The following is a 12316-nucleotide window of genomic DNA, read 5'->3' as shown; positions in this document are numbered from 1 at the left end:
AAAGGATGTCTCGCCTCACTAGTGGCATGGCACAACCATGGCCATGTCCCCTCCATTTGTGGCAGAAAGTGGGAACTGCTCCAGACTGGGCAAATCTGAAATGTTCCGAAACTTCTAACTTCTTGAGTACTACCTACGATGATGCCACCAGTGGGGGGAAGGCTCCATCCATGCCTGACCAAACGTGACAGGCCATACTCAAGATGCAGACATTTAAGGTATAAAATTACTTTCCAGCTGTGTATATAGAAGTTTAGTCTCGAATCTCATCCATTGATATTTCATTATGTGTATGCAAACAAAAAACCCCAAGAGAACCTGAACCTTTAAATACTTCTGGCCCCAAGCATTTTGGATGAGAACAAGTTAATGTGTATCACTGGAACGGACCAGATGAGGTCAGAGGGCTTCAGTTGCCACCAGTGACCTGTGTCATACCTCAGAAGTTCACCTCCTAGACCCCTTTGTGATGCCATTATGGCAAGAAATTCTCTGAGACACCTGTGATGGCAAAGCCAGGCAGGAAAGCAACAGATGGCACCCAGTTTCACCAAGCCATCTGACCTGGGGTAGGGCACTTCAGTGCACAAGGTCAGAGACACACGGGGGTCAGAGAGGCATGGAAGGGCTTTGCTGTCAGTGCAGTTCAGTTAGTTGGTAGAAAGTCTTGCCAAGCATGTAGAAGGCCTGTGGTTGGTAGCACGTGCCTGTGAGCTCAGCGCCCACTGAACAGTGGGAGCACAAGGCTCTTTCATGTTGTTTTCAGCTACAGAACAAGCTTGGCGTCAACCTGACTACACGAGACAATCTCCCCGGTTTTGTTTTAAAAGGGCCCCACTAATGTAATGCAGGATCGCACTGTGAACTCCAAGATGATGTTTACTGAAAAAAACAAAAACAAAAACAAAACAAAACCAACCTACCAACCAAACAACAAAAACCCGCTTTGTTTCTAGCTGTGGTGTGCCTTAGCTCTTGGCACACACCTTTAATCTCAAACAGTGGAGGTAAAGCTAGTTTGTATAAGGAAGCACCCATTTTTGAAAGTGACGTCTAGTCAGAAAAAACAATGAACCAGAGAAAGATTTGACAGACTAGGATCTGCCCAACTCTCACAAGAGAGAGGAAAGGGAAGCTATCTAAGGGAGTAGCGCAGAGAGGAGACAGGGTTTCTCTGTGTAGCCCTGGCTGTCCTGGAACTCACTGTGTAGCCCTGGCTGTCCTGGAACTCACTGTGTAGCCCTGGCTGTCCTGGAACTCACTCTGTAGACCAGGATGGCCTCGAACTCAGAAATCTGCCTGCCTCTCTCTGCCTCCCAAGTGCTGGGATTAAAGGCGTGTGCTACCTCCACCCGACTGGTACCACTCTTTTGTAGTCCCAGTATAAAAAAGCCCAACTAACTCCGTTTTTGAAAAAACTCCATTTTGTGCAAGATCAGGGGCTAAACTCCAGTTCCAGGAAGAAAACCACAAAGTCCTCTTGAGCACATATCCCAATAGCAGGGTCAAGGTACATACAGATAAGATCCTGCAGAGCATGTGTAACCTAGCCATCCGGTTTGTCACGTGGTTCTGCCCATGTTCAGTTCCTGCAGATTACACCAGAAATGCAATTTTTAAAAAAAAGACTTATTATATGTAAGAACACTGTAGCTGTCTTCAGACACTCCAGAAGGCATCCTCCACCACTGCCTGGTGAGGAGGCATCAGATTTCATTACGGGTGGTTGTGAGCCACCACGTGGTTGCTGGTATTTGAACTCAGGACCTTCGGAAGAGCAGTCAGCACTCTTAACTGCTGAGCCATCTCGCCAGCCCCAGCAATTTTTTAAAACATTTACTTGCTGACCCGTATAGAAATTCTCCAAGCTTGTTGTAACTACCTGTGCCCTTCCCCCAGCCTTGAGCAGGCTAAACAGACCTTGAGTGCTTACTAGATTGGATTACATGACCTGGGTGGAGTCCGCCTCTCGGCTCCTACAGTTTCCTACAGGAACTTAAGAGGAGCAGACTGCCCACTGAGCTTGCTTTGTAACACCATCCAGCTAGAACAAAGAATGGGTCTGTGTGTTCTCCCTATATAAACACAGTGCTGAATATTAAACCTGGACCCTTGATCAGAACCTTTGTCTTGGTTTCATCCTTCTTTTGCACCCCATCCCTTATTAACAGCCCCCCTTTCAGGTAAACCCAGTTTTCCATGGCCACTGAACTGCTACAACTACCAGTAAGTACCCTGCACTCCTAGACTCTGACCCGCAGAGACAGGGATGGTGAAAGACCTTGCCCATGAGCTCGTAAAAAAAGCCCTTATGTGTTTGTATCATTGGCTCCTTGGTGGCCTTTGGGGTCCCTGTGACTTGGTCATAATACCAGCTCACCTTCATGCCCCTGGCCATCACTAGTCTGCCCTCTTCTTTACAGGGTTCTTCAAAATTGTCTTTAGCTGGCTAACCCATCTAGTGTCTCTTAGGAGCAACTGCCCATCTTAGTGTAATCTTAGTGTAATCTGGAGGTGGGAGCAAAGGAGCTGGCTGCATGGACAGAGCCATCAAGTGGTGGCCACTGGTCATCTATGTTACTGGGCTCTTCTGTTCCTGGTATATCCAACGGTAACAATGAGACTTGGGACTGTTTCAAAGGCTAATGAATTCATGATGCTCTCTGGGGCCGGTCACGACCATTGATGGGACAGTTGTTCTGAAAGAGTCTGGCGGTTATGGGGACTGGTAGGTGAAGCTAGAAAAGAACTCAAGGAGCTCTGTGAAAGGTGAATCTGACAGCTCAGAGGGAAGGCTGCGGCCTCTATGTTTTTGGAAAAGCACCTGGATCCTATGTGTTCTTAGGCTCTTGGGTGTGAGTTTGGGGCAGTCCCGGACAGACTTCTGCAGCAGAGCCCACCAGTGGCAGCATGCATGTAACATGTGTGGGGAATGCATCCTCTTGGGCAAGGAGACTGAAGGTGGCTCCCTCCTTGGTTCCTCTCATTTCCTCTGCAGTATCAGAGCCTGACCCTGTTAGAACCTCCTTGTTCCTGTGTAGGCTTTCTCTGATGTCTTGGGCCTGAAGTGTGCAGTCCTGGCATGACCCTTGCTAAGTTGGGCTGGTTGCCCTGCCTTGATTTTTCAGCTAAGGCTCCCTCCACAGGAGCTGATGGCTGAGGTGGGTATGGCCCAGTCAGCCTTCAGCAGGTCTTCCTCCACAGCAGTCACTCACTCGTGTGGTGGTGCATGCCTGCAATCCAAGCACTCAGGAGGCCGAGACAATGTTAATGTCAGCCTGGGCTTCCAGGAGAAATGTCCAAAAGTAAAACAAACAAAACATATATATACCAAACTTCAAAACTACCCCTCGCCATAAAAACCCCACACATGTAATTGCTCTAAAGCAGGAGACAGCTCCTGTAAACTATGTAGCCACAGCAACCTCAATGCTCTGAAAAGTCAATAGATTCCCCTACAGTTTCTGTTCTACAGTTTCTGTTCTATACAGTCATTTCACTTATTCAATTTTGATGCTCTAGGCATTCTGTCCAGCTGAAATGGGGGCTTCCCCTTTCCTTTTCTGAGGAAGGGTCATGGTAATATAGCCCCCGCAGGCCTTGACCTTACAGGGACTGACTGGAACTGTCTCTGCTTCCCCAGCCCTGGGATTAAAGGTGTCTGTCACCACACCTGATTAAAAAAGGGAGTCCTCTCATGGCTGAGTCTGTATGAACAGCTGTGAATGTGCAGTTATCGAGCTAAGATAACTACCAGACCCCCTCCCCCTTATTTCCATGACTATAAATGCTGTAGTCAGCTTGTACGGAGGCTGTGTACTGCCGAGTCACAGGGAGACTGCAGGCCTTCAAACACCAGCAACAGGAGGTAGCCAGGTCAGGTAGGTTACTGGGTAATTACCAGGACCAGCCAGTGTTAGACATTAGCAACATCACAGAGAGGAAGCAAGCGGAAGCTGCACTGTTCCCTACTGACCAGGGGGCATCTTTCAGAAGCAAGTTCCTCTGCTGGCTTGAGGTTTCTTGCTACCAGGAGTTTGTCCACAACAGCAGTCAACTGGAGTCTCCTCCTCCACTACTCTACCTTGTGATATCTGGACAGTCACAGAAAGTACCAGAAGAAGCCAACTTAGGATACATGTAAAAACAAGGGCCATGCCTGTAATAACCTTCCAGGCTGAGGCAAGAGGATTGCCGCAAGTTTAAGGCCAGCCTAGAATGCATAGCGAGACTGTCTCTGAAACCAAGACCAAACAAAGGCAAAGGAAACATTTTGATTATCTTATTTTTTTTATCTTCAAAAATTTCTGCCATGACATCGGAATGCATGATAGAAATGGCTCATCTTCACGTGAAACACTTGGGTTCATTTTCATTCACAAGTTTTCTAAAAACAAAACAAAAAAACCACAACAAAACAAAAACAGTTTCATAATCCCACATCCTTCCAACCATTATCACAGATCTGACTGACAGGAAACAGTAGTTGCCAGCACCAGAGGCTGGAACGCTCTCTGCACATTAGCAGTGCGCACTCGAGGCTGGAGTGCCCTCTGCACATTAGTAGTGTCTTTGGAACTACCACCCAGGAGGATCATGATTATAAATCTCATTGTACATGGCAACCCCAAAGGTGACAGATGTCCCCAAATAAAGTCCCTGCGTGTGGAGAGCCGCATCCTCCAGGCACTGAAAGAAGCACATGTTCTTCTCCTCCAATTGCTTGTTCATCTCCTAGTATCCACTTTGCAAGGCCTTGATTTCATCTCCACTGCTAGCTGTTGGGCAGAGGTGCCTGAAGCTGTGCGCTCTGACACTGGGTAAAGACTGAACTGAAGAAGTCAGGTGGCTTGAAATCTCCTCTTTGGAAGAGAGCTATGTTGAGGTGAGGTTTTTTTTTTTATTTTTTATTTTTCCACTTAATTAAAAAAAGCTGTAAACAAAAGGAGAGAGCTGCACGGACATATATACCTAGACGCAGACTTTCACTGAACGCACTTCGATGTGTGCATCTTACTCAGATACACTGCTCTCTGTTGTCCCTCCACACACCCTCTGCACAGCGTGTGAATAGTGTTGAGTGTCCTTGGTGTTCACGGGAGCGTTCGTTCACGGTTCCAAGCAATGATGACATACCTGATATGTTACTCCTGAGAAGTACTGGAAGGGAATGACAGTTCTGATGCACTCTGGAATGGCACAATCACATAAACGCTTGCACACTTAAGACTTCTGAACTTAGGAAAAGTTACATAATCCAACAACAAAAAAGTAGGAACAATGTAGGAAGTTAAAAAAAATAGTTCTGCACTCAAAGTATAAACAAACATAGGAAATGCACACTTGTCAATCACTGAAGTAGGGAATACATACTTAGGAAAATAGTTATCTGACAAAACTTAGAAAAGCCCAACCTGCCCATGTATATTAACACACATGCACTGCCCAGACCAAAGCCAGCCATACAAGGGCTGCAAGGCTCACAGAAGGAAATGCCCACAGACCGCGCATCTGCAAGGGGTGCAGTCTATACACAGCACTGTGACCATTACACTTCTGTAAAAGAGACATCTCTTGGTATCATTTGTATAAAAATTACAACTAGACCAATGAATTTCAAGCACCAATTTGACCATTTAGCGACTGTGTGAGGGAACAGATAATGCTGAAGGCTAGCAACAGTTAGCAGGTCATCATTACAGTTCATCTGTTAAAGGCATGCGGTTTGTTTTCTTCTATTCCCTTGAATGCCCAACATTAGAGAATGTAGGCCAGTGAAGGACTCCTTGGAGAATCGATTCTCTCAGAATCATGGTTTACTATACATTAAAAGCTCTTCAACAAACCAAGGCTTGCTTCTGGGATAAAGCAATCTGTACACAAGCCACTGAGGACTGTTCCTCGTCAGAACTTAGAAAGGCAGCACCTAGAGAGTAGCCTCCTACCAAGCACGTCTGGACATCTCGGGTAGTGTAAGAAAATGCAACAGCCCACGGAAAGACAACACCATCGCACTCGGCAACACTAAATTCCCCTTAATTAAGAAGTTCCCGTTAGACATCTGAGTGGGACAGTATCACAAAGAGTACTTTTTCCTGCTTTCATTTTTTGCATCAGGAAAAAAATTGGCAGCTTGAGCCAGCAGCCAAGCAAGCGATGATGCCTGAGAGGCCTCCAGCTGTTGAGAGGAAATCGCATTCAGAGAACAGGTTTCTTCCAATGGGTGCAGCTGCAGTTTTGTTTCCAGTAACTGCACCTCACACACGTGGGTGTTTCGGACACACTCACCTGCCAGTCTCCTCCTGCTGTTCAAGTTTGGTTAAGTTGTCAACATCTACCAAACAGTCTCCTGGATTGCTCTAGCTCACTGATGGCATATCGGACTGCCAGAGAGTGTCCGATCTCATGGGAAACAAACCTCCATCCACAGCGACCCCACCACTGCCCGCCCTGCTACCTGGCCCCATCACATCACGGGGTCACGTGCGGCAGAGGAGCCCTGCAGCCTGGGTTTCAGCACAGGGGTGTTGTGCTTCGCTCCTCCTCAGGCAGCTCAGTTGCTCCCTGCTTCTCATCTAACTCACTAGCAGGCTCTTCATCGATCACCACACCGAGGTCTTCACTCCCCCACTCGCTCTGTTCCTCGCTGGGCTCTGCCATCGGCTCCAGGCTGTTCTCCACAAGCGTGGGGGAGCTGTCCATTCTACTTTCCTCTTCAGTCCCAGTGAATGGTTGGGGAGGAGGGTTAGACGGCCTGGCAGTTTCCAAGGAAGAGGCAGGGGGTTTGGTTGCACTGGTGTCTGTTATGACCTCGTTTTGAGGCAAAGGTAACTTTTCCACAAGCTTCCACTGAATGATGCTCATATCCTTCCCACCAGTTGAAATTAGGTGACTGTCATTATGAGTAAAACTGACGTTGGTCACATGGCTGCTGTGGGCACTGTACTTGTGACTGGGAGCCTATAAAATAGATGGGAAAATTAAACTCATTTTTTACATGCCTGCTCACAGCAATAGAAATGACCAGGGAGATTAAGTCAGATTATGAAAACAGGTTCATTTATATCTGTGCTACAAGACAGCAGAACTGAGGAATGGACCAGGGAAGATCTTCCTTTTATTCTTTTTGTTTGTTTGTTTTTCGAGACAGGGTCTCTCTGTATAGCCCTGGCTGTCCTGGAACTCACTCTGTAGACCAGGTTGGCCTCCAACTCAGAAATCCGCCTGCCTCTGCCTCCCGAGTGATGGGGTTAAAGGCATGCGCCACCATGCCCGGCCTCTTTTATTATTTCTTTAAAAGGAATGAGAGCCTGGAAGTGCACTCTTGCAATGGCAGAACCTGTGAGTCAAAGGCAGGAGTGGTGCTGTGAACTCAGGGCTAAAAGACCCCGACTCAGAAACAGAACAGGACACTAAGAATCGCCCATCCTCTAGCGTGACAAAGGGGGAAGCTGTGCAAGGGTGTGCAGCACATCACCAAGAGAGCTGACCTTGGCTTTGGAGCAGGGATACTGAAAGAGATGAACTTTACAGAAATCATCAGCCACCGCAATAACTCTTCTATTGTGGGATCGAACCAGTGCGTTGATGTCTGTTCCATCGGATCCTTCCGGCCAGACCCCTAGAGAAACATGAATAGATAACATTGGCCTGAAAACATAACTGACATTACATGCACCCAACCACCTCAAGCCAAGCAGCACAGAGACAATCCTAGTCAGCAAGAAGCAACAGGTGGTGCCAAGAAACTAGCCTCACCACGACCTGCTTCACAACAAGTTCCTTAGAAGTCATCAGTTCCTCTCAGAGAGAGGAAAGCAGAGCCGCTCTGTCAGCAAAGGGGGGACTAAATGCTCCCTTCCAGGGAGGTGGGTGGTGCCTTCAAAAAATGTTCTCATGGAAGGGCCTAGGCAGACATTACTTTAGTGTGCTATATCCCACAGAATTGTTAGAAGAGAAGGCATACCAAATACACTTAGCCCATTACTCTGAGGTGGGGTCATCATGGTCTAAGTGGACAAGCTTCTTTTAGGCCAGACGGAAACTGTGGAAATTGGAGCTGAGATACCGACTTCCTATGGCTGAATCCTACTCAGTCATTTTTTGGGCTCATTGTATTTTTTGTGTGTATGAGTGTTTGCTTACATATGGATAAGCACACCACGTGTGTGCCTGGTGATCACAGATCCCTGGGACAGAGTAACCATTCTAAGCCACAGAGCTTGTAACTCGGGAGTCCACCTTGCTAGTCCTGAGAACAAATTCATTTTGGGGGGAGGTGGTAAATTTGATTATTACACACTTATGAGTGTGTCGGGGGGGCAGTAGACACAAAGCCACAGGAAGATGCTGGGAGTCTTACTCCGTCCCTCTCTGCCTTGGTCCACTAAGACAGGGTCAGTCAGTGTTGGGAGATCGTTGTTAAGCACTGACTGCTCCTCCGCAGGAATGGGTTTGGGACCGATACTTGCATGGTGGCTCACAATCATCTTTAACTCCAGCTTCAGAGGAGTCAGTCAATGTCTTCTGGCCCCCACAGACATGCAGATGGCACATTTACATACATGCAAGCAAAATGTTCTTTATACATAAATCTCTACCTCTCTGTTGATGGGATTACAGTTCAGGCTACTATCTATATTTGGTTTTTACATGTTAGCCAGAAGTCTGAACTTGGGTCCTCATGCTTACACTGCAAGCACTTTGCCAAATAAGCCATCTCCTCAGCCCTATAATCCCTAACTTTTATCTTTAAATAATAATCGGCTAAAAATCACCTTAATATTTTTAAAAATGGCACAAAGACAACTGAATGGCCATAAGCAAAAAAAAAAAAAAAAAAAAAAAAAAAAAGTGCAAGGACACTAAACACCAGTGGAATGTCATGGCACAGTTACATAGCAGTGGTCCCTCCAAAGCCACAGAACGGCAGCACCACACTGTAGTATAGTGCCCGAGAAATGAAGCCTTGTCTGTAGATACTGTCCATGTGCACAGCATCATTATGATGATAGTTGAGAGGGAAACGGCCTGCCTGATGACGGGATGAACAAAATGTTGTCTCGCCCACTCATACAGAAGGGTGCCAGAGCCTCGCTACACACCAGGGGAGCTTTTAAAGATTTATTTATTGTATGTGAGTACACTGTTGCTGTCTTTAGGCATACCAGGTGTAAGGGCTGGGAATTGAACTCAGAACCTCTGGATGAGCAGTCAGTTCTCTTAACCACTAAGTCATCTCTCCAGTTTCTAGATGATTTTTTTGTTTTTCTTTTTCAAGACAGGGTTTCTCTGTGTAGCTCTGGTTGTCCTGGAACTCACTCTGTAGACCAGGCTAGACTACAACTCAGAAATCTGCCTGCCTCTGCCTCCCAAGTGCTGGGATTAAAGGTGTGCACCACTGGCCTGCGCCAGATGATTCTTAAGTTTTATGGCATTGAGCGCAGCCACTGTCAACAGACCGCAGTTGTATGTGTACATTTCTATGAACTATCCAGAGCAGGGAACTGACAGAGAAAGCAGATGTGTCCTGGCTGCTGGGCTGGGTAGAGCAGTGGTTCTCAACCTTCCTAACGCTGTGGCTCTTCCTCACTATGGGGTGACCCCCAACCATAAAGCTATTTCATTGCTACTTCATAACTAATTTTGCTACTGTTAGGAATCATAATGTGAATATCTGATACTTATTTATGATAGGGTACTTATGAAAGGGTTGCTGACTCCTTAAGGGCTCATGACCCACAGACTGAGAACACTGGGATAGAGGGTGCCCTGACATGACAAATGCTGAAGGTTCCTTGGAGATGAGGAAAATGCTGCAAGATCAAAGCACAACAAGTCCATGACCGTGGGTTTGGGAAAACCACTGGTTTGTATGCCAATCAATATGTGATTTTGATATGTCATATTGATTTGTCACCAATCAATATGTGACGAGATCTCAATAATGCTATTTTTTAGTACGTCTTTACTAATTTGAAAACTTCAAACCCACTTTTGGGAAATACTGGAAGGTGTTTTACCCCTTTGTGTCAACTCCTTTCTGTCGAGACAGAAAGTTTAGGACTCTGCAGAGACCAATCTCATATTGGTTCAGTCAGTACCTTAGGGTTTTACTGCTGTGACCAGACACCATGACCAAGATAAGATAACTCTTACAAGGGCATTTCATTGGGGCTGGCTTACAGGTTCAGAAATTCAGTGCATTATCATCATGCTGGGAAGCATGGCAGTGTGCAGGCAGGCATGGAGCCAGAGGAGCTGAGAGTTCTACATCTTCATCTGAGGGTTGCTTGGAGAAGACTAACTTCCTGCAGCTAGGAGGAGGGTTTATAAGCCCACCCCCATAGTGACACACTTTCTCCAATAAGGCCACACATCCTAATGGTGCCATTCTCTGGGACAAGCATATTCAAACCACCAGAGTCAGTACATTTAGTTTCTCTGAATCTGAAAGAGTCTTACTATATAGTCTTGCCTGGCCTCAAACTCTCAGAGATACACCTATCTGCCTTCTAAATGTTGGGGGGGGGGGGTTAAAGGAGTGTGCCATCAAGCCTGGCTAATAGCTTTCTTTTATCAATTTACCTGGTAAAAATGATGTATAAAAAGCTCACACACACATTTTTCACATTAGCTGTAATTTTCTTACCAAAGACTTGGAAGCCTAGCACACAGGTGTATGTTGTCCAATCGATGTCCTTGCAATCTGATCGGTTCCTGATTAGTTTGCAGCCATTTACAATGTCCCCTTTAGAAATTTAGAAACAAAAAGTATAATAATAATGCTGTGTACAAATGTATCTGAAAGTGCATCTTGATTCAAACTAGTCATGTTTAAAGACATTTAAGATTCATTTAAAAAGGAAAAGAACGTGCTTAGCAGGACCTTGCAGAATTACAAAGTGTTTCCCACAGAAGTTTTAATCTTTTCTATGGAAGCATAAAGGCTCACCCATAACATTTGCCCTGCCTCCAGGAAAAGCTGTTAAATGAAACCATGTAGAGCTGTACTATCAGGTTCACAGAAAGACCTCTCATGGCAACGTCTGCTCAGTTCCACACCATTAAATCAATGCATTGCTTTCTTGCAGAGGAGGCTTGCATGTGAGACTCACGGAAGCTGTAAGTCAGAGGCCAGCATGCACTCCTCAGAGTTGGCATTCCATGTAGCCTGTACAGCAGTGCTTGACAAATACATCTGAGCCCATATATGATTTTTCATACTTACAGTACAATATCTCGTAGTCACCCGAGTTAGACATTATATGCTTATTGTCTGGGGACCAGTCAAGGTGTGTGATGTAGCTAGAATGTCCCTAAGAAAAGATTAATAAAGAAAGCATTTAGAGTTTTGAATGACAATTTCCTACTTTACTAACATGTACCAGGAATCCTAAGGGATGAGAGCATCACAGCCCAGGGCCCAAAGGGTCCATACCTGGTTCTTACCCTGTCCTGTTAGAAGCTGAGGATGCAGTAGACACAGGTATGTCAAGAGAACCAGTGATAGAAGAATTTGGCAGGATTGTGGTGTTCAAAGAGCTGCACACAACAGGAAAACTACCACGTTCCTGGAACCTGGGTGAAACGTGCTGGCGTCTCTACCTACACACCAGAAACAAGTACCCTCCACCTCTGCTAGGGAGTCCCAAGGACTCTTAAGCTCCCAGCTCAGATGATGCTGTGTACTACCAGGCCTGCCTTTAATGCATTCATCCTACGTCCCGATTAGAGTGATGCCAGTCTTGGGAATGGCACTTCTGTCACAGGTTATATACACAGAAGTTTCCCTGGGCTGTATGTGCTCCCTATAAATAGTCAAAATGAAACTCTCCTAGGAAAATTCCTGTCTCCAAAGAATGTTCTGGGTAGGGGCAAGTGACCCCGACATTGCATTCCTGCAGAACAGCTGGACCCAAGTTAATCACTGATTCTTCAAAACTTTCCTTAAATAGGAAAATGTTAGTATTTTGCTGCTTGGCTTTTAGTAACACTGGAAATTAAAACAACAAACACTACTAAATACTTGACTGTTAGCTTCACATGGAAGCATTTGACAAATCCCAATAAATCAGGTAAGTCATAGAGATCTCCTGCTTTGTCAACGTTGACAGACACACGCTTACTTGCTTCATCTAGTCAAATTTTGTACTTTTGGAATTAAAAGCTTCTTGCATACAGTGTTTTAAGTTAATAAATTCACTGTGTCTCAAGATAGGTTTTTTTTTTTTTTTTTTTTTTTTTTTTTTAGGTTTTTTTGAGACAGGGTTTCTCTGTGTAGCTCTGGCTGTCCTGGAACTCACTTTGTAGACCA

General features: G+C 45.7%; 1 protein-coding gene across 6 annotated transcripts in view; it reads right to left on the bottom strand.

Moving 5' to 3' along the window:
* Positions 1–4281: 4281 nt before the first annotated feature.
* Positions 4282–12316, bottom strand: part of Eml4 (EMAP like 4) — a 133825-nt gene continuing 125790 nt past the window's right edge. For 5 of the 6 annotated variants that reach the window (XM_021217525.2, XM_029531628.1, XM_029531630.1 and 2 more), the window contains 4 exons: positions 11231–11318; positions 10652–10750; positions 7491–7621; positions 4282–6960 (listed from right to left, as the gene is read on the bottom strand). In XM_021217525.2, the coding sequence (XP_021073184.1) occupies positions 6514–6960; positions 7491–7621; positions 10652–10750; positions 11231–11318 (765 nt within the window). In that variant the 3' untranslated portion in view covers positions 4282–6513. The remainder of the gene's footprint in view (positions 6961–7490; positions 7622–10651; positions 10751–11230; positions 11319–12316) is intronic. The other variant, XM_029531629.1, reaches the window with a different exon arrangement.

Source organism: Mus pahari, chromosome 18, assembly GCF_900095145.1.
Source record: "Mus pahari chromosome 18, PAHARI_EIJ_v1.1, whole genome shotgun sequence".
Classification (NCBI taxonomy): Eukaryota; Metazoa; Chordata; class Mammalia; order Rodentia; family Muridae; genus Mus; species Mus pahari.
This window is presented reverse-complemented; position numbering and strand designations above follow the sequence as displayed.